Source organism: Ochotona princeps, chromosome 5 (assembly GCF_030435755.1).
Source record: "Ochotona princeps isolate mOchPri1 chromosome 5, mOchPri1.hap1, whole genome shotgun sequence".
In the NCBI taxonomy this organism is placed as follows: domain Eukaryota; kingdom Metazoa; phylum Chordata; class Mammalia; order Lagomorpha; family Ochotonidae; genus Ochotona; species Ochotona princeps.
Genome location: NC_080836.1, coordinates 78,145,009 through 78,168,507, shown reverse-complemented (window position 1 = coordinate 78,168,507; position 23,499 = coordinate 78,145,009). Strand labels below are relative to the sequence as shown.

Genomic DNA, 23,499 nt, shown 5'->3' with positions numbered 1-23,499 from the left:
CTGAGGCTCCCACACTCAGCACAGAGAAGAATGGAAGGCCAAAGTTATGGGGACACGGGCAGTTCCACTTCGGTTCACAATGAAGTGTGTGACAGGTGTTTTAGAATGCTAGGCAGACACATACCATAGACCAACCTCTTAAACTTGGTTCAGGGAAGGGCTTCAGCAGAGCCAAAGAATAAGTACAGCCAGTGGTCAGGTGGTAGGATGGCTTGGGGGCCCAGGAAGATCAAGAGAGAAATACAGCAAAACCAAGGTACAAGGACAGGAAAGCAAGAATCCTTCAAAACCAGTTCCAAGGTTGGCAGGAAGAGGCTCAGGGAGGCTAAGCAGCAGCCAGGAAGGTCCAGAGAGCAGTCTGGCAGATTATAAAGAAATGAACAGGATCTTAAGTGCACTTCTCACCCCAGGGTGATAGGCTCACTACAACTGGCTCCAAACGATTCCAGCCTTTTGCAGACATTAAGCTTAATGCGGAGTAAATATCTGCTACAACAGAACATCTTCAAAATGTCAGTGCTGAAAAGCTTTGAAGATAATTTAAAGAAAGGTTTATTTCTTTTCAAGGTGAATGTTTTGAAGAGGATGACACTCATTTGAATGTGGAAGTCCTGCAATGTCTATAAAATTGGTAACAGGACACGTCACATGCAGTGTTTGCTATTTCACACTTTTATACATAAGGAATGTATGATTATGAGAGATGAGAAGAGGCAATCATGATAGACGGGTTGACTTGTTCAAATCCTGCCTGAGGCTAGGCCGTCCACATCCCACACTGCTGCACCTCAGCTCCATGCTGAGCTCTGGGCCCTGACTCCAGCTCCCTGCCAATACAGACCTGGAGAGGCAGTGGGGATTGCTCAAGAGATTGGGAAACCTGGTTTGAATTGCCAGTTCCCTTCTCATGACCTGGGCCAGTCCCAGCCCTGGCAGGCATTCAGAGTGAAGCCATGGATGGGCACTCACTCCCTACTTCTCAAATAAATTTCTAAAAAATACATTCATTGCTACAGTAACAGTGATGCTGTAGAATGCTATAAAATATTCTACAATCCTCAACTTTAGCCTTTTCTTAAGTCTTGAGTTGGTAATCATGCGCTATAATACTAAATTAAAACTACTGTTGGGGATCTGTTCATTTAATATTTTTATGTTTCTAGAAATTTTGCAACTTTCACTAATGACTTAGGAAAACTAACACATCTTATCTCAAAGGTCTATTCAACTCTCCAAGTTTGTTCTTTTGGAAAGATAACAATCTCTTAGTTCCCAAACATTCATGCTCATGGCTGGTTAGTCTTCAACATGAATGTCAAAATCTAGCATTTGAGCCTGGCACAATGGCTCAGTGACTAAATTTTCATCTTGCCTGTGCTGGGATCCCATAGGGGTGCCAGTTTGTATCCCAGCTACCCAACTGCCCTTCCAGCTCTCTGTTTGTGGCCTGGGAAAGCAGTAGAAGACAGCCCAAAGCCTTGGGATCCCACACCCACATGGGAGACCTAGCAGGAGCTTCTAGCTTTGGATTGGCTTGGCTAAGTTCCAGCCATTGTGGCCATTTGGGGAGTGAACCAGTGGATGAAAGATCTTTCTCTCTCTCTCTCTCTGTAAATCCACTCTGCCTTTCTAATAAAAATAAATAAATCTTAAAAAAAGAAAGACCTGGTCTTTGCCACAGAAGTTGCTGAAAAAGAATTACATCATCTCATTGACATGCAGTAACAAGTGATTGGTAGAATTTACTACTTCATCAAAGTAGTAAAAACAGACGAGACTCCAGGTATTAACGAAGTGACCATTCTAAGTGACATGATCCAACCAGATTTATGACAGGAGGCACTTTCTCTTTTACTTTAACAACACTTATACTTCCACCTCACTTAGCTGTACACTCAGAACCAGCATTGGGAAGTCCTGTTCTCGTACTTATTCTTTCCTCCTTGGTCCAACTCACCTTGTTGAAATGCAGTACAAAGCTTAAAACCAGTAGACAGCAACCCTCACTTAACCAAAAACCAGGCCAAGGGTCGTGCCGAGGCTGTGCCAGCACACACTGTACCAGCAGACCATACTGCGGCCCTTTTCTGCTTGAGCTGGTGTAAGTCACACACCAGCCAAAATAGGGGGTCTCAACAGCACGACTGAGAAACATGAAATAGCTACCTGATTCTATATGATTACAGCTGTTGAAGTCAACAAAATATCTGAAAGAAAAATCACCATGTGGTAAACATTACAGGTGTTCACAAGGTAATCTCACAATAAATTTGAGTAACATAAACTGCTTTTCAGAAACCAGCAAATAAAGATGCCCAGGTACCTGACAAAGATGATACCTCAAGCCAGCTAGATTAAATCAGAACCAGTTTTTAAAAACCAGAAAGTGTCCCCCCACAAAAAAGTATGCTATAAAAGCACAAATATGGAAAAAAGCAGAAATATCTTCCACTTTTCTAAGAGTTGGCAGAACCAACAAACAGGCAAAAATCTCCACTCTCACAGAGCTCGCACTCTTCCTGTAGGACGATACCCATTTCCTAAGAAGTTCGAGTCCTAAGCAACGGCCTACAAGAAGCTGCTGCATCAGTGAAGCCATCTTGTTAGGAGATGTTAACACTGGCCTACTGTGGCCAGACAGAATTACAACTTGAATGTAATTCCCCTACTTAAGATTCCTGGCGCTAACATTGTGGCAAGTTAAAGCTCAGCTTGCAGTGCCAGCATCCTATAAGGATACTGGTTCAAATCCCAGCTTCTCCACTCCCAATTTAGCTCATTGCTAATGCACCTGGAAAAGCAATGGGAGATAGCATAAGTGGCTGGGCTCCCTGCCCCTTCATGTGGGAGATCCAAAAGAAGCTCCTGGGTCCTGGCTTCTGCCTGGCCCAGCACCAGTTGTTGTGGCCGTGTGGGAAATGAACCAGCAGACGCGAAAACCTAACTTTGCTTTTCAAATAAATAAATCATTTTTAAGAAATTCCATGCAGCCTTATGATTGCACTATTTTCTCATGTAGACTTCTCAAGACACATTCATCTATCATACAGATTTCATTCATTCATGAATTTGATACGAATCATCTCATTTCTGGCTATTCTAAACTTTCTTAATGCTCCCTGCCTTAACCAGAAGACTTGATAACTAATTCTACCTGGTTCAAAACCAGACCACAGGGCCTGACGTGGTAACCTAAAAGCTAAAAGTCCTCTCCTTGAACGCACCGGGATCCCATATGGGTGCCGGTTCTAATCCCTGTGGCCCCACTTCCCATCCAGCTCCCTGCTTGTGGCCTGGGAAAGCAGTGGAGGACGGCCCAAAGCCTTGGCATCCTGCGCCTGCGTGAAAGACCTGGAAGAGGGCTCCAGTCTCCTGGCTTTGGATCGGCTCAGCTCTGGCCACTGCAGCCACTTGGGGAGTGAATCATCGGATGGGAGATCTTCCTCTCTGTCTCTCCTGCTCTCTGAATACCTGACTTTCCAATAAAAAATTTAAAATAAATCTTTAAAAAAAAAGCTACACTAGACCACAGACTAAAGATAAATTCCTTGTCAAACTATGAAGTATCATGTGAAAAAAAACAAGCAGCCTGGTGTTCTAGGCCTTCCCAGGGTATGGCCCTTTATCAACCTGGAACCCCAGGACTAGGAATCGCAGATCTGTAACACCCCTGAAACTCCAGTCTCAAGAAACCAGAATTCTATGTGTTTGAGCAACTGAAAAAAAGACCTCAAGACACTTGGTGGTTGAAGCATCTTCCCATTTACACAGGATCTTTTCTCACATGTACCTTATTGTGCCTTTACTACTAGATTTTAAGCTATTTTAAAGTAAAAATTTCCATCAATTATTTTATCATTCCCTTCAGCCAGTGGCTTGTCATAAAAGTGAAATATCTGAAGCATCAGTGAATGAATGAGCATCCAGTCAATGCTATAGAAATGACATTTGAAGCCTACGGTCTGATCTACAGCATAAAGAAGATACAAACTTACTATTTTCTTGGACTCTGGCCACAAATCCCATTAAAGGTAACTGAGGAGTTACCTGTAGGATGGAGGGAGGAGGAGGAGCAAGAGGTACTGCAAAAACAAAAAAGGTGCGGAGGAAAAGGGGTGAGGGCGGGTTCCATTCCAAGGAAGGGTAATACAATAACACAAACATTCACAGGAAGAAACCAGTCGTCTTCACAAACATTTAATAAGCTGGCATGAGGAACGTCTTCTGAGGATTAATTCATTCATACACATAAATCCAACTATAAGGGAGTTTTTGATGTTTCTAAAAAATAACCTAGAAAAATCTGTCATTCAATTCTGCGCTGACATATAATAGCAACCCACATTTTCCATATCTTTAACATGTCTTCTCAAAAAGACTGCAAGTAATCATGAATAATTGGTTTTTCAGAAAAATTTATAAAGTAACAAGTATAAATGTTTATCAACACAGGAGAAAAAAATTACATCATAAACTTATACCTTACAGTTTTTCAACAAATGGAAGCTAATTGGTTCTGGATTCATTAGTTAAACATAATATCTGTTGATTTTCTACCAAGTTGCAAGCACTTATCATGATCATTATCACCAAAACTTTTCACTGCAGCTTGCACTGTGGCACAAACAGATAAGCTGCCCCTTGTAATGCTGACATCCTATGCAGATACTGGTTCAAATCCAGGCTGCTTCACTTTCAATCCAGCTCCAGGCTAATGTACCTGGGAAAGCAGAAGATGGCCTAAGTTCTTGGGCCTCTGCACCCACTTGGAAGACATGGATGGAGTTCCAGACTCCTGGTTTCAGCTTAGCCCAGGTGTGGCCTTTGGCAGCCATTTGGAGAGTGAACCAGCAAATGGAAGATCTCTCTTTTTCTCTCACCCACTCTGTCTTCCAACCAAACAAGTAAATCTTAAAAACACAAAACCTTTCAGAGAGTCAGGTGTTGCGTCATGACAATGTTTCGCGCTCCCCCATAACTGGGACAATGCCTAGCATAAGTAAACCTTCCACGAATGTTAAAATAAGTAAATGTACAAATAAGGCAGGGGTATGCTTGTCAAACAATCGCACAAGATTAGCAACACAATTTGGTTGTAAAATACTAACTGCATCTTCTTATAAGAATGCTTATTAACTCAAAATTACAGTTTAGACTAACGGGATTAAAAAGACAAGTGTGTGTCCGCCCTCAAGGAGATGGCATTGCAAATCAAAAAAATAATCTTCTTAACCCAACAGTATGTGTACAGCAGTTCCCTGCTGTGTGTGTGTAGGGGAGGGGGCGAGAGTAAGGGAAAACTCTAAGAAATGACCTTTGGGCTGACACTGGAAGGAAAGGGCTTTGCCAAGCAGACAGGGGTTTAGAAAAACAACCCAGTGAGAGCAAAGGCTTAGAAGGATGACCAGTTCACAGGACTGGAGGAATTGTCAGATCTGGCTAGCACAAGCTGGACCCAAATGAAATCAAACCTCAGAACAAAGGATGGGTAAACAGGAAATAGAGAAGGACCCTGTCTACCAGGATAGACAACTTGGAAACAAAGTGGACTTAGGACATGCAGCCTCAAATTCCTGCCCCTGCCTCCCCTTGCTCTTTGAAGTCAACTAACTTCTTCATGTCTAACTCATCCAAGAGATAATGATTATCAACAAGATAATGATTCTTATTCCGCATACTATTTGCAAAGATTAAAGGACAACCACGGTTGCAGAAAGACAAGGTCTGGCCCATAATCAAGATGGTGTCTAGAAAGGGAAAGAAAAGGGGAAACTTAGTTTTGAAAAGATAATTTGTAACAAGCTGAGAGCAATTGAGAGGTGGAAGGCAGAGGCCTTGCTAACTACACTCAGCAGGCATAACTGGAAAGCACAGGATGGGGAGCAGGCAAGAGTGAGAGACTCTGATGTGATAAACCAGGTGTAGGAAAGTAACTGCAACATGAACACGGAAGACAACTAGTTAATCTGGATGGTGTGTATAAAAACAAATCAGGAGGTACAATTAGTACTCATCAGTAGAGAAGTAACATCTGACAGACACAAGGACAACCTAATAAATCACTCCCTGTCTTGCACTGTGGCAGAACAGGTAAAGCCGCTTGCCTGCAGCGCCAGCATCTCATCAGTGCGCTGGTTCAAGTCCTGGATGCTCTGCTTCTGATCCAGCTCTCCGTTAATGGCCTGGGAAGCAGAACATGGCCCAAGCAATCGGGCCCTTGCACCCACACAGCAAACTCAGATCTGAAGTGCCTGGCTTCAATCTAGTCACTGAAGTCATCTGGGAAGCGAGCCAGCAGACGGAAGATTCTTCCCCAAATGTATATATGTGTTGTGCACCTGTGTCTGTGTGTACTTCTCTCTTTCAAATAAACTATAAACACACAGACAAAACCTCATAATACCTTTAGTTTTTCCCTAGTCACACGTCTTGACAAGAAACCTTTGGCTTGTGGGTTTTGTGGCTGGCTCATGAGCTTAGAACAGCTGTTGCTATGTTCATAATACCCAGCTTGCAACATCTGGGGTAAGCAGAGGCAGTGAATGGGGGAAGCAGAGAGAGGTTACACGGAGGAGCAGCAGTAGCCAACAGCCGGCACCAGAAAAGCAGAGATCCATGGTCACATTAACAAAGACAAGAGGCTCCCCTCCTGTCGGCAGGTACCACAACCTTCCTCAAAAGAGAACAGTAGGAAATTTCCACTTTCATTACCAAATAAAAAATATACATATGGTCTTTTTGGACACCACTAAAAAAGAAAATGATTACGTGGATATCTTACAAGTCTTTCCACGCATAGGCGAACTTCAATATTTAAGACTAACAGACTCAGGTCAGCATTGGGTGTGCTACGCTGCCTCCTGAGGTGCTGGCATCCCAAACAGGAACCAGTTCAAGACCCACCTGCTCCAATTCCAACCCAGCTCCTTGCTAACACACACGGAAGGGCAATGGAAGCTGGCCCAAGTGGTTGGGCCCTGCACCCACAGGGAGACCTGGAAGAAGCACTGGCCTCCTGGCTTAGGCTCTGCGCATATGTGGCCATTTGGGGAGTGAACCAGCAAATAGAAGTTTTCTATTTTTTTCTCCTTTCTGTCTGTTAAAAAAATAAAATAAGAAACCAACAGGCTTTACTGCTTTTTGAGAGCATCCAAGACCGTTGAAATCTTGGCCAGGAACCCGCACTTGCAAGCAGCAGGCACAGGAACGGCCCAGCCATTTCCTAACTGGTTCAGACACCACCAATGCGGAGTGTCTTCTCTGCAAGTTCCCCAGCCAGACAAGGAGGAGTAGCGACCACTTAACCCAGGACACTTCCTAGAACCTCCACATCTCAGCGTCTCTCCATTCAGGAAGCACCGCATCTCCTGGCTCTCCCCTGGGAGATGCTTCACCTTGTTCACCTCCTCACTTCGCAAATAAAATTTCTCCATCTGCACTTGATTCCTGGCCTTTTACTTCTACAGGAAGCTGAGGAAAGAACCCATAGAGCTTTGCAGTAACATTTTGTTTTCTTTATCTGAAACCAGCAGTAGCCAGATAAAAAACAAAACCCAGATTTTCTTTTGTCAAAACTACTTTAAACCACATTCAAAAACTCAATTAACAGTTGTTTACAAAAATCATTACAAATTCTACTTTTTTGTTCACTGCAAACTACCATGATGATCCAAATTAATTCCGATATCATAGCATTTGCTCCTGGGACGCAGCAAGATTTCATCTGGCCAGAACTCCTGTGCAGCAGAATGTAACAGAGTGGCACACTGCAGACTAGATGGAACATACCAGAATTCTGATGCACAGAACTGGCTGTGACATTCAGTTTAAATCCTGGACATCTCATGAACAGACCAGAATGGAAAGTAATCCTCATGTGGCAAGACCCTGTCCTTCAAAAGGTGTCCAAAGCTGCACTTAGTTGAAGTGCTTTCACAATACACAGGACTGAAGGTACAGACTTGAGTTTACGGAGGCACTGGATTCACTGTGAGAAGAATGGCCATGCGCACAGAGGTCTTAGATACGAACACAGCCAGCAGACCACGCTGCAGGGACCAGTCGGCTGATGAAACAGGCTCCTCACATCTCACCTCCTGCTTATTCACAAAGCCATCAGAAGCATAATCTCTCGAGGCTTGTTGTTTTTAGAAGCCAAACGAACTGTATAAACTTAGTCTTTACACCTTATTTTTACAGTTTTATATTCTGAACAATTAGACTAAGTAAAAACTCTAACACTGCTTTTTAATATTTTAAAAATCATTTTAAGAGGTCGTATTTACTTATAATACTACATTTGAATTTAGCTGATTCATCTTTCACACTCCATGAGAGGAATTATCTTCAGCAATTTCTTTATTTTCCCAGCAATTTATTTTAAAAACAAAATATTTTCTAAACATGAACAGTAACTTAAAACAATGGACATTTAGAGTTGGGTGCGGTAGCTGAACAGTTAAAGTCCTCACCTTGCACATGCCAGGATCTCATATCAGCACCAATTCTAATCCATATGGCCTTGCTTCCCATCCAGCTCCCTGCTTGTGACCTGGGAAAGCAGTCAAGGACGGCCCCAAAGTCTTGGGACCCTGGACCCACATGGGAGACTCGGAAGAAGCTCCGGGCTCCTGGCTTCAGGTCAGCTCAGCTCTGGTCATTGTGGCCACTTGGGGAGTGAATCAACCAACAGAAGATCTTCCTCTCTGTCTCTCCTCCTCTCTGTATATTTAACTTTCCAATAAAAAACAAAAAGATCTTAAAAAAAAAAAAAAGAAACAAAGTTAACCTTTAACAGTCACTGTGAAGGGTCTATACTTGCCTGTAAGATACTCTGTTGTTCTGTTGGTCTTCCTTAGGATTCCCTGATCAGGCCTAAGGGTTGCCTGACAGGACAGGATATGAGAACCGCTTCTTGCTGCTGCTCCCTACTAACACTCGGCCAAAGCCCACACACTGTATTCTTCTGGAGATCCACAGTAACACCGTAACAAATTCACAATAACAGAGAACATTTGATAACGCTGTTCTTTCACAGCCGTGATTTTCACTGTTCTTTTTAATTATTTTTCTTTTAATTTATTTTTATTGGAAAGTCAGATACACTGAGGAGGGACAGAACGGAAGATCTTCCATCCAATGATTCACTCCCCAAGTGAGCGCAATGGCCAGTGCTCTGCCGATCTGAAGCCAGGAAACTGGAGCCTCTTCCTGGTCTCCCACTCGGGTGCAGGGTCCCAAGGCTCTGGACCAACCTCGACTGCTTTCCCAGGCCACAAGCAGGGAGCTGGATGGGAAGTGGAGCTGCTGGGATTAGAACCGGCACCCATATGGGATCCTGGTGCCTTCAAGGAGAGGACTTTAGCCGCTAGGCCACCACACCAAGCCGATAACTTTTTTTAAATTTATTTAATTTGTTGGAAAGGCAGATATACAGAGATGAGAGACAGAGAGGAAGATCTTCTGTCCACTGAGTCACTCCCCAACTGGCCACAATGGCCGGAGCTGTGCTGATCCGAAGCCAGGAGCCTCCTCCAGGTCTCCCACACGGGTGCAGGGTCCCAGTGCTTTGAACCATCCTCAACTGCTTTTCCAGGCCACAAGCAGGGATGGGAAGCAAGGCCACAAGGCACCCATATGGGATCCTGGCGCTTGCAAGCCAAGGACTTTAGTCACTAGGCTTCTGCGCCAGGCCCTAATTTTTTTTAACAGCTTTCAGAAGTTAAGCCTGAGGCCTAGTGTGACAGCTCAATTGGTTAATTACTTCTCCACCTGCGAGCTCTGGGATCCCCTATTGGCATTGGTTCATGTTCCAGCTCCATTTTTTATCCAGCTCCCTGCTTGTGGCCTGGAAAACAGTAGAGAATGACCCAAGTCCTTGGAACCCTGAACCCACATGGGAGATTCAGAAGAATCTCCTGGCTTTGGATCAACTCCACTCCAGTCATTGTGGCCATTCACGAAGTGAACCAGAGACTGGAAGATCTTTCTCTCTCCTTCTCTGTAGACCTGCCTTTTCAATAAACAAAACAAATAAATCTTCAAAATTACTACTTTCTAGTTCCAAAACCATTAGAAAGAAAAAAGCTAAGCCTGGCATTTTTCCTTTGTAAAAGCGCATATCAATTCATACGTTCTTCTATCTCATCATATGACTATACACAATTACTCTTTTAGAAGCAATATCCCACTTTATAAATCGTACTTTCTTTAAAAGCCCTTAGGAAAATATGATCAGTAAAGCAGAGGCTAGTTTCTACTGAAAGTCTTGGTGCTCAAACTCCACATTCCTGACTCCTTATACAGCTAAGCTTATCAATGCTATGTAAGTAGCATACATACACAAAGATTCACGTACTCGTTAACTCCTCCTTGGCACCAAGGCGCTTCCTGTTTACCTTCACAGTTAACAGTGACCTCACAGCTAGCTCTAGGTGTTTCTATGATTCTCCTGACTACCGGCAAGATGAAAAACAAACTAGTATTCCTGTTCTCTGCCTAGATTACACAATGAGAACCAAAGGGGTTTCAGTTACGCCCTGAGTAAAGAATGACTCTTTCCCTAAAATAATCTCACTAGACAATAATCCCACAGGAAACAATTACTATGCTTCTAGGGTTTGGCACTGCACAAGAGTCTCCATAATTTCTATACTGTAATGCCATCTTTCGAGTTAATCCCAACTGTACATTAACAAATGTAGTTAACTGTGCTGTAAAATTTGCACCTTACAAATTCCCACTGACTTGTCAGTTCATTCCAGAAGCATGCATCCATGGCAAGGCTCCAACTTCATAAACAGGCTCATAAAACACACCTGCCTTCACTCTGTTAAATCAGGGCATTAGCCATTTGAAGTACAAAAGTTCTCAGTTTAACTCTGAAAAACCAGGAACCATTACAAGACTGGTGGGAGTAATGTTAAGAGGCTTATATAATATTCTAAAGCAAACAAATGGGGCCCGGCGGCGTGGCCTAGCAGCTAGGGTCCTCGCCTTGAAAGCCCCAGGATCCCGTATGGGCGCCGGTTCTAGTCCCGAAAGCTCCACTTCCCATCCAGCTCCCTGCTTGTGGCCTGGGGAGGCAGTCGAGGAAGGCCCAATTGGGACACTGCACCCGCGTCAGAGACCCGGAGGAGGTTCCGGGTTCCCGGCTTCGGATCGGCACGCACCGGCCCGTTGCGGCTCACTTGGGGAGTGAATCATCGGACGGAGGATCTTCCTCTCTGTCTCTCCTCCTCTGTGTATATCTGGCTGTAATAAAATGAATAAATCTTTAAAAAAAAAAAAAGCAAACAAATGAAGATACATTGAATAGCCTTAAATATTTGACTCACACAGTATTAAGTCTTACAAAAAGAGCTTTCCAAAAAAGAAGCGGTTTAAAAAAGGAAGGAAGGAAGGAAGGAAGGAAGGGAGGGAGGGAGGGAGGAAGGAAGGGAGGGAGGGAGGGAGGGAGGCAGGCAAGAATAGTGTACAAAAAATACCCTGATTATCCAGCTAACAAAGCTATAGTCGCTGAAATTCAAGTTGCCAAATCCCTGGCAAGTAAAGGAAGATGTTAACAGAGAAGAGCACAAGAAAACCAATCACAACTCAACTACCTCACATTTTACAGCAAATGCCCAATAACGTCAACTCACGCTTCTTTCACGAGTGCGAAAGATACTTTCAATACAACCATTCCATAAGGCAGTCTGTTTCCACTCGTTACAAGTATTTTCATATTTACAAACAAAATTTGAACAGATTTCCAAGCAAACTTTAGTGAAATATTTATTTTGGAAGTATTAAATATGTACTTCAAGAGCTTTCAAATAGATTCTACCTACACAGTTCTCACAGATCTATACTGGTGTGTATATACACAATATACAATATCTCCACTTGGGGCGAGTTTGTGACATAGCGAATTAAATGCTGCCTACGGCAACAGCACCACATGAGAGCTGGTTCAAGTCCAGAGTGTCCCACTTACAACTCAGCTCCTTGCTAACATGCCTGGGAAAAGAACAAGATGGCCCAAGTCCTTGGGTGCTTGCCACCCATGTGAGACCTAGAAGAAGCTCCTGGCTTCGTTTGTCCCAGTTGTTACAACCATGAGGAGAGTGAACCAGTGGATAGAAGATGTTTCTCTGTCTCTCTCCTTCTCTTTCTTAACTCAGCCTTCTGAAAGAAAAAAAATCTTAAAGAGAAATATCTCCACATATACTCACTATCTATCACATGTACTTGGTGTTGAGCTGTAATAGTGAAACACCTGCGCTCCCTCAGGACTGACACTATTCTTTCAAAATGCAACGTGAGAATAAAGCGAAATACCCAAGGGCCTTAAGCAATAATTATTCAGACATCTATCTGGGCCAAGCAGAAGCTCATCTTCAACAGGACTGTAAAACAGGCTACATCAGAAACAACTAAGATTTAAGACTACAGTAAGTGTGAAACAGTGCCTGAACAAATGTGAGCTTGTACAGCATGATTTAAAAGCAGTGTGTGTGAAAGACACAGGTATTTTTGTCTAAATTTAGTCTCAAAATGAATAAAAGAATGGCAGCCAAGCACAGTGATCAGGTAGCAGTAAGAGAAGTGTGTTCATTAAGGCAGTACAGACATGGACAGAGCCTCAGCGCTCAGGCACCGCACATCACAATGAGGGCACCCTTCCTGCCCCACTTGCCCCCTCCCTCAAAAAAGGGAGGATGCAGGAGAGTAAGAGAATGATTACTTCAAAATCTGGAGGAAGGCGGGACAACAAAGACCATGGAGTGCCAAGTCCAAAGCCACTTCACTTCCTAACCTGCCCATCACTTCAGTCTTAGCTTCCTCACCTGCAAAACACAGACCAAACAGGATCCCGAAACCCACTCTGTGCACAATTCTAAACATGAGAACACAGAACAGTCTTTATAAGTTCTCAGTAGGAAAAAAGACCAAATTTCTTTCTGAATATGCCATAGGAAGGAAATAACTAAGGTTCCCACAAAGGACAAATTTCAGCTCTATTAAATTCAGAGTTTATCAAAGATAGAAGAAGTCCTAGTATCAGAAATGCTAACACACAGACTTAAGTGATCTCTTGGCAAAAATCCAGAAAAACACAGTCAAAGCTGACAAGCCATATCCACCCGAGGAGGGAGTCTAACACTTGCCCTGTCCTCTAGGGAATCAGCTCAGCGTTACACACGTGCCAGGTCATTTCTGTCTGTGTACATGATGCATTTGGCCGTTGATTTTAATTGACTGTTCTATCTGGGTCAACTGCCCTAAGCCCTGTTTTGCCCATTACATGTCTGGTGTGAGAAGTTAACTAATTGCCTAGCACAATGTTCAAAATGCCATTTTCATTTTCCTTTGTCACAGATTTTGTTTACGTAATCCAATTTTTCATTTTTGGCTATTCACAGAGTAAAGAATATGAGCCAATAAAACAGGAATTACTGTTTACCACAATACTATTTTAAAAAGTAAATTAAAGACTAAGACATTTAGGGCCCGGCGGCGTGGCCTAGCAGCTGAAGTCCTCGCCTTCAATGCGCTGGGATCCCATATGGGTGCCGGTTCTAATCCCGGAAGCTCCACTTCCCATCCAGCTCCCTGCTTGTGGCCTGGGAAAGCAGCTGAGGACGGCCCAATGCTTTGGGACCCTGCACCCACGTGAAGACCTGGAAAGTAGTTCCTGGCTCCGGATCGGCAGAGCACTGGCCATTGCGCTCACTTGGGGAGTGAAACATCGGATGGAAGGTCTTCCTCTCTGTCTCTCCTCCTCTCTGTATATCCGACTTTGTAATAAAATAAATAAATCTTTAAAAAAAAAGACTAGGACATTTAAAAGGAATCTGTCAAAAAAAAAAAAAAGTAGATTCTACCTTACATGGAAATCACACACTTATTTAAAAGGAAAAAAAAATCAGAAGACAATATTAAGCAACCCAGGATTGATTCACTGATTATTCTACTCATTCAACAACTACTACTTACCACCTAGTATGTACTAGTTACCTGTAACTAAAGGGTTTTATAAAATGGAAGGTTCCTCATTCGATACATTCTACAGCATGCAAGAGAAAGTCTAACCTGGATTCTGGTTATAAAAAGGTCCTCCGTTCATCTGATTCTGAAGGCTCGTCTGTGAAGTCATGGAAGGAGGACGCCTGTAGGGCAACGAGCCCCCTATGGTTGGCGGAGTGTGGCGAGAGGCAGGCCTATTCATGCTGTAGAACTGAACAGGATGGCCTGGAAAACGGGACAGAACAGGACTCTGTCATTAGGAGAACATTACCTTAGATGACGAAGCGCTTCATGTGTACTACCTGGATTTACTAAGACCATGTAAAATAACAGCATCTACCCACTTTAACTGCTACTGCTATCTAAAACACAGAAGCCAACAGTTATTGTCAGCTGTCGTATCAAAGTGCAAAAGCCAAAAGTAAATAAAATATGATTAAATCCAGGAAATTTACATCTAAATAAATAATTGATAACAGTAGGCTTTTATTAAATTAATAATAAGGTAAGGTTTTTAAATAATTACCATTAAAAGTAGAGGCCTTGATATAACTTGAATCTATCCCCCACAAAAGCTAATGTGTTGAAAATAATCCCCAATACAATAATTTTAGAAGGTGGAATTTTAAAGGGTGATTACGTCCTGAGGGCTCTGTCATACATGAGTGCATTAATGCCACTATTTACAGGAGTGAGCAAGTCACCCCTGGAATGGATTTCAGTTTCCAGATTTCAGAACCATGAACCAAAGAAACTCTTATTGTTTCTAAATGAATCAGTTTATGTTATTGTCACAACAGCACAAAACACACAGAAAGCCTTCTCCCTACCAAAAACAAAGAAAATAAAAAGCTACCAACCATGGAAAACTCAAAAAGAATGGCATTTAGAAACCAAAGAAAAAAATGTATGACACAAGGCATAGAGGGTAAAGCCACTGCCCGCAGCATCAGGATCCCACATAGTACATGTCCCAGCGCCAGGCGGCGCTCCACTTCCAACCCAGTACCCTACAAAGGCGTCCGGAAAGCAGCAGAGGACGGTCCAAGTGCTTGGGTGTCAGCACCACATAAGATGTGGGGAGCTCTTGGCTGTTGCAGCCATTTCAAGAGTGAACCATTGGATGAAGGGTCACCTCTGTCCTACTCGCTTCCTCTCTAACTCTTTCAAACAAACAAATTATTTTAACAAATTTGTGTTTTCGAGCTTTAAACCTGTCAACTGAGAAGTCTATACAGCCATGATAAAAAGGTAAACATGTAAACTACTTAAAAGACATTTGAATCATTTTACAAATACTTAACTGCTATTTTAGTAAGAATAAACTATAATACAGTAATATAAACCTAAAACAACTTAAAAACAGGATTACCAAATTGTGCATTATATATAGTCTTGGACCTAGCTCAAAATCTCACTTTGTGAGACCACAGTGATTCAAAAACAGTACATAACAGATGCTTTCCATACTGAAGCAATTTAACTTGCTTTAGGTTTAAAAATAAAACTACAGCTGTCAAACTTAACTTTAAGTCCAAAAACTAAAAACTTCTAGAAGAAAAAGGAAACACAAATCAAAAATGTGAATGCCTTTAGGTGAAAACTTCTTACCAAAGGCACAGTCAACAAAAGAAAAGGACATTTATTCAAATAGATGTATTTGAACTTCTTGTATTTAAAAGACGCAATTAAGAAAATGAAAAGGGAAGTCACAAAAATGGAAGAACATATTGGCAACTCACATAATTGCTAAAGGACTTACATTCTGAATACAGGAGGAACAAATATTTCAATAGCTACTTCACCAAAGAGGTGCACATGGCAGGAAAGTAGGCACGGGTACCAGTAGCCGATGAGTGCAGGGGCTTAGCCTAACGGTTAAGAAGCTCATTTCTCATGTAAGGCTGCTCAGGTCCAATGTCCAGTGCTGGTCCCTGACTCCAGCTTCCTGCCAGCTGCAGCCCCTGGAAGGCAGCAGTGATGGCTCAGGTGACGGGTTCCTGCCATCACCCAAGAGACCTGGTCTGCACTCCCTGCTCCTAACTCTGACTTCCGCCCGTACCACCTAAGGCAGGCTCCAGGGCAGCGAGCCAGCAGATGAGAACCCTCTGCCTCTGAAACAAAAGATGCTCAACATCATTAGGCATTAGGGAACTGAAGATCAAAACCACATGAGAACTCAACATATGTCTATTAAAGCTGCTATAGCTAGCTAAAAAAAAAAAAGGAGGGGAGGAGGGCACATTTGCCCAAGGGGTTAGGACGCTGCCTAGGATGTCCACATCCACAGCAGACTGTCCAAGCTTGAGTCTTTTGGCTCTGCTCACTACTGAGCTTCCAGTTGACGCATGACTTGAGAGGCAGCAGGTGATGGCTCAAGTGATGAGGCCCACGTCACCCATGTGGGAGACACAGGATTCTTGGCTCCCAGATTTGACCTAGCTTCGCCCCAGCTGTTGTGGGTATTTGGTGTCTGAACCACGGGCGATCTGTTTCTCTGCCTCTCAGGAAAAAAAAAAAAAAGAAAGAAAGAAAACAAAGAAAAGAAAAAAACCACACACAACAGAAATGACAGTTACAAATACTGAACAATGTAACTGGAAATCAAATACATCACTGGCAGTAACGATTAGTGTTTGGATTAGCGTTTGTTAACCTGGTGATCATTCTTGCCAGGTATTAACTCAACGGGGGAAAAAATAAAACCTCTGTTCAGGGATAAGCATTCTGTCGAGTGGTTAAAATGTTCAGCTCAGACCTGGGACAATGGCTCAACCGACCAATTCTCCACTTTCAAGCACCAGAATCCCAAACTGGCGCCAGTTCATGTCCCAGCTGCTCCATTTCCCATTCAGCTCCCTGCTTGGGGCCTGGGAAAGCAGCAGCAAACGGACCAAAGCCTTGGGACTCTGCATCGACATGGGAGATTTGGAAGAAGCTCCAAATCCTAGCTTTTAATCTCTCAGTTATGGTCACTGCAGCCATAAGGAGAGTGAACCAGTGTATGGAAGATCTTTCTCTCTGTCTTTCCTTTTCTCTATAAATGTGCCTAATAAAAACAAGTAAATCTTCAAAAAAAAAAATTCATCCCATGCATGTGTGTCTGGGTGTGAACCCTGACCACAATCCCAACTTCAATTTTCATTTCTGTTCATGCATATTCTAGGGCTCAAGTGACTGGGTTCATGACACCCACATGGGGACCCACAAGGCTCCCAGGTGTGGCATGGCCCAGCCCCAGCCACTGACAGCCCTTGAGGAGCAAGGCAGCAGATGCAAGGACTGTTAAAAATACTAAAAACATCTTTGTTCAAAGATCTATATGTAAATGTTTACAGCAGTTCTATTCATAATCATTCAGAACTGCTCACAGTCCAGATGTCCTGCAGCTGGGAAAGTGGCTAAATGTGATGCCTCCATACCAGAAGACCCCACTCGTGACTGAAAAGGGACAGAACACTTACACATACAACAGTTGTAAGTCTTAAACACATCTGACCAAAGGCCAGACACAAGAGGCCATATGTTGCATATTTCCAATTATACAATATTTTTACAAAAACATAATTTCAGGGAATGCAATCAAAAGGTTACAGGGCTACAAGGAATGGAAGGAGAGGAGGCCAGGACACCTCTGGATGTGGTGTGACTGCAGGACCATGTATCTATGCCCAGACTCACAGATACATATAGTTTCTTCAGAAAGTTCATGGCAAAATGGAAGTCAAGTTTATTTTGGTTCCCCCCACCACCACACCCTAAAAATGTTATAATCTGTGTAAAATGTTTTCACAATACACATTTTCCAAATTGTATGAAAAAAAACATTAACACCAGCTAATTTTTTTGCACCAAAATGCTCATTCTTCCAACTGTTTTTTCACAAATATTGATTCATTTGTATATATAGACAAGATGGGTCTTACTGCACATAAATTTTACCTTAATTTTAAAACAAATGAAAAATTATTTGATGAGTCAAACATGGGTAACAGCTTACACTGATGTAAGTTATTAGTGAGGCATTTAGCTTGCTTTTTAAAGATATGACCTTTAACTCACATAATAATTGTTTAGTTAAAAATAGTTTATTTAGGCATCTGCTACTAAATCACCATTTAATTACAAAATCGTTGACTCAGTTGGAGGGACAATTTCCCTTTCTGGGATGATAGTCATTTTTAAGATGTATTTTCATTCTCTTGAAACAGGGGCAAACCATGATTCCTCTACTTCACTAGTGTGTATTGCCTAACAGACCTTTCTGCAGATCAAGTAACAGCTCAGGTTTACACTTAGCCACTACCAAATTTTTTTTTTTAATCTTGCACAGAAGCTAATCCATAAAACACCACCCCAAATCAATTTTAGCTCAAAGTGTTCTGAAACATGTAAACAGCATGTTAGAGGAACAGAGCTAAATAGTCTGTAAAATATTTGTAGGCTAAATGCTAACATGTTATGTTTACTGAGGCTGGCATCATGGCAGTGGCTTATGCTGTTGTCTGCAGCGCTAGCATCCCCTATGGATGCCAGTTTGAGTCTTTCCTACTCCACTTGCAGTTCCCTGCTCATGTTCCTGGGAAAGCTACAGAGGATGGCCAAAGTGCTGGGATCCCTATACCACATGGCAGATCCACAAGAAACTCCTGGCTGTGGCCAGGCCACTGCGATCAATTAGGGAGTGAACCAGCAGATGGAAGACTTCCGTCTCTCCTCTTTAACTTTGCCTTTAAAACAAATAAACATTTACAATAAAAAAGAACATATTTAGTAACCAGCATCACTGTTAAAAATTCTATTATCAGAAATTGTATTTGAATACTTATCTCCTCCTCCATCAAAACAGACTTCAGGTTGCAATTTTAAAATAAACCTCAAAATAAACCTTCAAAGTTCACTGTGTAAAAATTTTCAATGCTGCTAAAATAACTGATTCTACATTAACATACTTAACAGCTTTAAAAATGTATTGTACCAAATATTTCCTATGAAATGTGCCTTAGAATTCTTATTAATTACTTAACCTTTACCAAACAGTATTTGCTTTTTTCTTTTTAAAGAAAAAACATTTATTTATTTTTATCTGAGAGGCAGATTTAGAGAGAGAGAAAGGTCTTCTGTCCTCTGGTTCACTTCTATCCACTAGCCATTCATCCAAATGGCTGGAACGGCTGGAGCTGACTCGACCTGAAGTTAGTATACAAGAGCTACTTCCAAGTCAGCCACATGGAGGCAGGGGCCCAAAGGCTTGAGCCATCTTTCGCTGCTTTCCTAGGCTATACAGAAGGAGCTGAATCAGAAGTGGAGCAGCCAGGACTTGAACTGGTGCGTATATAGGACACAAGTGTTACACTGGAGAATTAGCCCTCTACGCACAAAGTCATCCCCTCAAACAGTATGAGGAGAATTTCTTGAAAAAGTGTAGAAGGTAGCTCCACCCCGAATCTGTAAATCTTTAAGAGGATTAAAGCAGGGCCCGGCAGCATGGCCTAGTGGCTGCAGTCCTCGCCTTGAAAGCCCCAGGATCCCATATGGGCACCGGTTCTAATCCCGGCAGCTCCACTTCCCATCCAGCTCCCTGCTTGTGGCCTGGGAAAGCAGTCGAGGACGGCCCAAAGCTTTGGGACTCTGCACCCGCGTGGGAGACCCGGCAGAGGTTCCAGGTTCCTGGCTCCGGATCGGCGCAGCACCGGCCCGTTGCGGCTCACTTGGGGAGTGAACCATCGGACGGAAAATCTTCCTGTCTCTCCTCCTCTCTGTATATCTGACTGTAATGAAATAAATAAATATTTAAAAAAAAAAAAGATGATTAAAGCAGTAAAAACAAACAAAAATAGTTGTATTTGTGCCACCTTACTGGAAGAACAGAGGTATAAGAAACTTTACCTCAATTTTTTTCCTCCAGGAAATTCTTTAGTTACATGCTACTTTCTAGTTACTACTATTATTATTCATACTTTTTTTTTTTCAATCAAAGTAGAAACCAAGCCAAACAAGGCACCGTGAAGCTGGTTTCCAGATACCCAGATAGGAAACCACCTAGATGACTGCCCCTGCTTGCAATACTCACCTGCAGGGGGAGCAGAAGAAACAACAGGGAGAGTTGGAGAAGTGAAGCCATCAGCAAGAGTGTGGGCACCCCCAGCAGCCGCGCCAGGGGCAGTGGAGGAGGGGACAGTGGCAGGGGCGGGAGCAGATGCAGAAGTAGCAGGAAGGGGAGGAGTGCCAGCGGAGCCGGCGGGGGCTGAGGGAAAGAGGGGAAGAGCCAGCATTAATCAAGCAGTCACATCAGGCGGGACCAGAAAAGGCAACCGAGCGGTTAATGTCAGATCTTCAGTGCTGAACACCAATTAAAAGAATAGAGAATTGAAAGCAAAGAATGAAGCTTATGTTAAAGAACTACCAGGTATGCAGCAAATAATTCAAGATGTTCAGGGCAATATGCAATTTTTTAAAATTCATTAAAAACAAAACAATAAAAATTTTATATGAAAGCCACTACACTTTGGAGGGAGGAGAGAGTGCTCCTGTTATAATTGTTATTTTTAGCCTAACATTCTTTAAAAACTAAAAGACAGAACACAATTCATTAAAAAAAAGCACTAGTGCTTTTTTAATTACACAAATAATATATACATTCCAAACAATATTTCATCATTTAAAAATAGAACTTAAGTAACAAATTTTTTCATGTTTTTAAAAAGGAATTATCTGCTTGTCATATTCTAAAAATAATATGAAATATTACAACCCATCTTTGTGTTTTGTTTTTAAAATTAAAATTTAATATTAGGTATGCCAAGACCAAATAAACAACCTTTCTGTTTTAGAAACTGTTGAACTCCAATAGCTCACTAAATGCGTCCAGTCCTTCGTTTAACAGGATTCCTCACAGGAGTCCCCCTTGTATCCAAAGATACACTTACGGTAACCCAGGCTGGGATTCAACTTCAACTTATTCCAAAGAGGAGCTGCAAACTCAACCCACCAACTGAGCCCCAGCCCCAGGGCAGATAAACAAAAAAAAGTCAAGTGCCCAGTGAGAACAAACAAATCACTTGGTTAAAAAATAAAAATCAATAATGACTCTTCAACATTTTTAAAGTCCTAAACAGGAAAAAATCCGGATCAGGAGGAAAATTCTCTGTCAATACATCACAAATCTAGTTCAAATTCGGCAAGAAAAACTGCAGAGGAAGCAGCATCATGAATGTGTTACCTGGAAAGACACTGGGAGGCGACGGGGTAGGAACAGCGATGGGCACCCCCACACTCCCACTGCCACTGTTCTCTCGACTGCTGCTCCGGCTACTCGGGTGGCTGCCCCCGCTACTGCCACTGCTGCTGGAGAGACGAGAGCCGCCACAATGTGAGCATTTAGCTACAGCATCATCAATCCCCCAAATGTTCTGAAATGAATATAGTCACAATAAAGAGAACTCCAAAGCCTTCCACTTCGCATGTGATTTCTATTTGGCTGAGGGGAAATCTGGGTTCAATACACGTGTTTCGATCACCTTTAATAAGATGTACTACAGAAACTGGGAAAGAAAACTCCATGAACGTAAAACTTGTGGGGCTCCACATATTAAAATAAGTATTACACCTTCATACATTGCAATTTTACATTTTATCTGAAGAAACTTTATAATAAAACATTTTCCTATATAGGTGTGATCAATCTTAATTTTTACAATGGTATCTTGATATACTATCCCATAATGATGTATAGTTTTTCATCTGTAAAGTTCCACCAAAAAACTAGAAATTTCCCACATCTGGTCCATAATTTTTTGCGGGTCAATTAAACTATTAACCCTGTAGAGAAATGTGCACTTTGTATTCAACTTTCTGCCTGAACTGTTCAAAGTTGCATCAGGACATGAGGAGAGAGAGGCGGAATCAGATGACGTTTGGGAGAGTAGAGTGAGGGAAAGAACTTAGCGCGTAGGAAATGAGAGAGGTTGAATTGAGGTTATCTGACCAGATTATGGTGCCATGACCATCACATTTTGCGCTGAGGTAGAGAAAATACCTGTAGGTTCGATTTCTTTGATTCACAGAAGCTGTCCTCACAGGGCTCTGCTGCGAGGGAGCCATATTACGGGTTGGGCTAGGTACGTAATCATTTGGAACCACTGGAGGACGCACTGGCTCCAGTGTGCGATAGGGGGAGTGCCGCCTACAAAAAGAAGAGCGTATGTAGCGTGTGATTAAGCAAGCTTCGGCACAATAAATTCAAAGAGTTGCCAGTACTGAAATACAATTTGAAATCAGAGAGGAAAGGTGTTTTAACATAACCCACTACCAATTGTAGTCTTTTCTAGAGATTGACTTCTCCACCGTTAGGGTTCTGGTGAGCATATATTGTTGATTTTCCATCTCCAACCTCATTTCCCTGTGCTAATGCAATTTTGCTCATGTAATCTCTGAAAGCACAAAGGTTCGCCACCACTTGTACCAGTGTGTCCCAGACCCGACTCGCAGAGATTACGTCCACCTCTGCCCACTGCGCTGTGCAAATGCCCCAGTCATCCTCTGCTCTGCTCCCTAACCGAGGGTAATCTCAAAGATGACACATCTGGACTTTTGGATCAATAACCACCATACTGATTTTCCTTACCATCCCCAACAACTCACTGCCCTTTCTGTACCTAAAACGCACACAGCTGAAACAGGAGCACACAAAACTTAACCTGGTCTTCCACTCTCACATCACTTTTTGCTAAAATTTTCACTTTCCCGTCCCTTTCTTCTTTTTGTCCTCACATTTTAGCACTTACAAGGGACACAGAAAAATGTACTTTTTAAAGATCACCTGAGTGCTTCGATCTCACTTGTGCAAAATATAAACCAGCTTATAAATATGTATTTTCCACTTCTGCACAAAATTTACTTGTAAAAGAAGTGGAAAAGAAATTCAAGAAAGGATATTTCACAGGAAAAAAGGATGCACGCTGAAACAAATAATTCGTGAGTTAGCTTTCCTAAGTGTCCAAATCATTGTAACAATGATAGTCAGAACTGACGTAAAAACGGACATCCTGCAGTTCAAATTCTAGTCTTTACATCTGAGATGTACAAATTTAAAAATTTATTTTCCTCAAATCATGCTACTCAAATGACTTACATATTTCTCAGTAATTCATTTCTCAAAAGGCTCCCAAGAAGGCCTTTAAACACTGTTTTCCTGAGCCCTTACTTACGATAACTGATTTTAAGTAGATCATTCTGCAAGGACCCTGCTGACTCTGACTTGCCAAGCCTCTTTGCATAAACATATACACAAATAATTTAAAGCAAATAAGGTGTACTCCGTAGGATATTTGCCCAAATGAAGAAAAAAATAATGCTAGGAGTTTGGGATTAAAATGCCAAAAACTCGGGCATCCCTGAAATTTTAATGCAAATATAAAAAATTAGAAAACTGATCAATTCCTGGAGATGTGATTTTTAGCTATTTTTTCCCAGAAAATAGTTTTCTTC

General features: G+C 42.3%; 1 protein-coding gene across 36 annotated transcripts in view; it reads right to left on the bottom strand.

Moving 5' to 3' along the window:
- Window positions 1-23,499, bottom strand: part of ABI2 (abl interactor 2) — a 99,234-nt gene that overhangs the window by 13,972 nt on the left and 61,763 nt on the right. For 4 of the 36 annotated variants that reach the window (XM_058664879.1, XM_036493026.2, XM_058664887.1 and 1 more), the window contains 4 exons: window positions 22,049-22,195; window positions 21,233-21,354; window positions 14,077-14,235; window positions 3,996-4,082 (listed from right to left, as the gene is read on the bottom strand). In XM_058664879.1, coding sequence (XP_058520862.1) covers window positions 3,996-4,082; window positions 14,077-14,235; window positions 21,233-21,354; window positions 22,049-22,195 — 515 coding nt within the window. Of the gene's footprint in view, window positions 1-3,995; window positions 4,083-14,076; window positions 14,236-20,083; window positions 20,258-21,232; window positions 21,358-22,048; window positions 22,196-23,499 lie in introns of all 36 variants that reach the window. The other 32 variants (XM_036493015.2, XM_036493017.2, XM_058664885.1 and 29 more) reach the window with 15 other exon arrangements.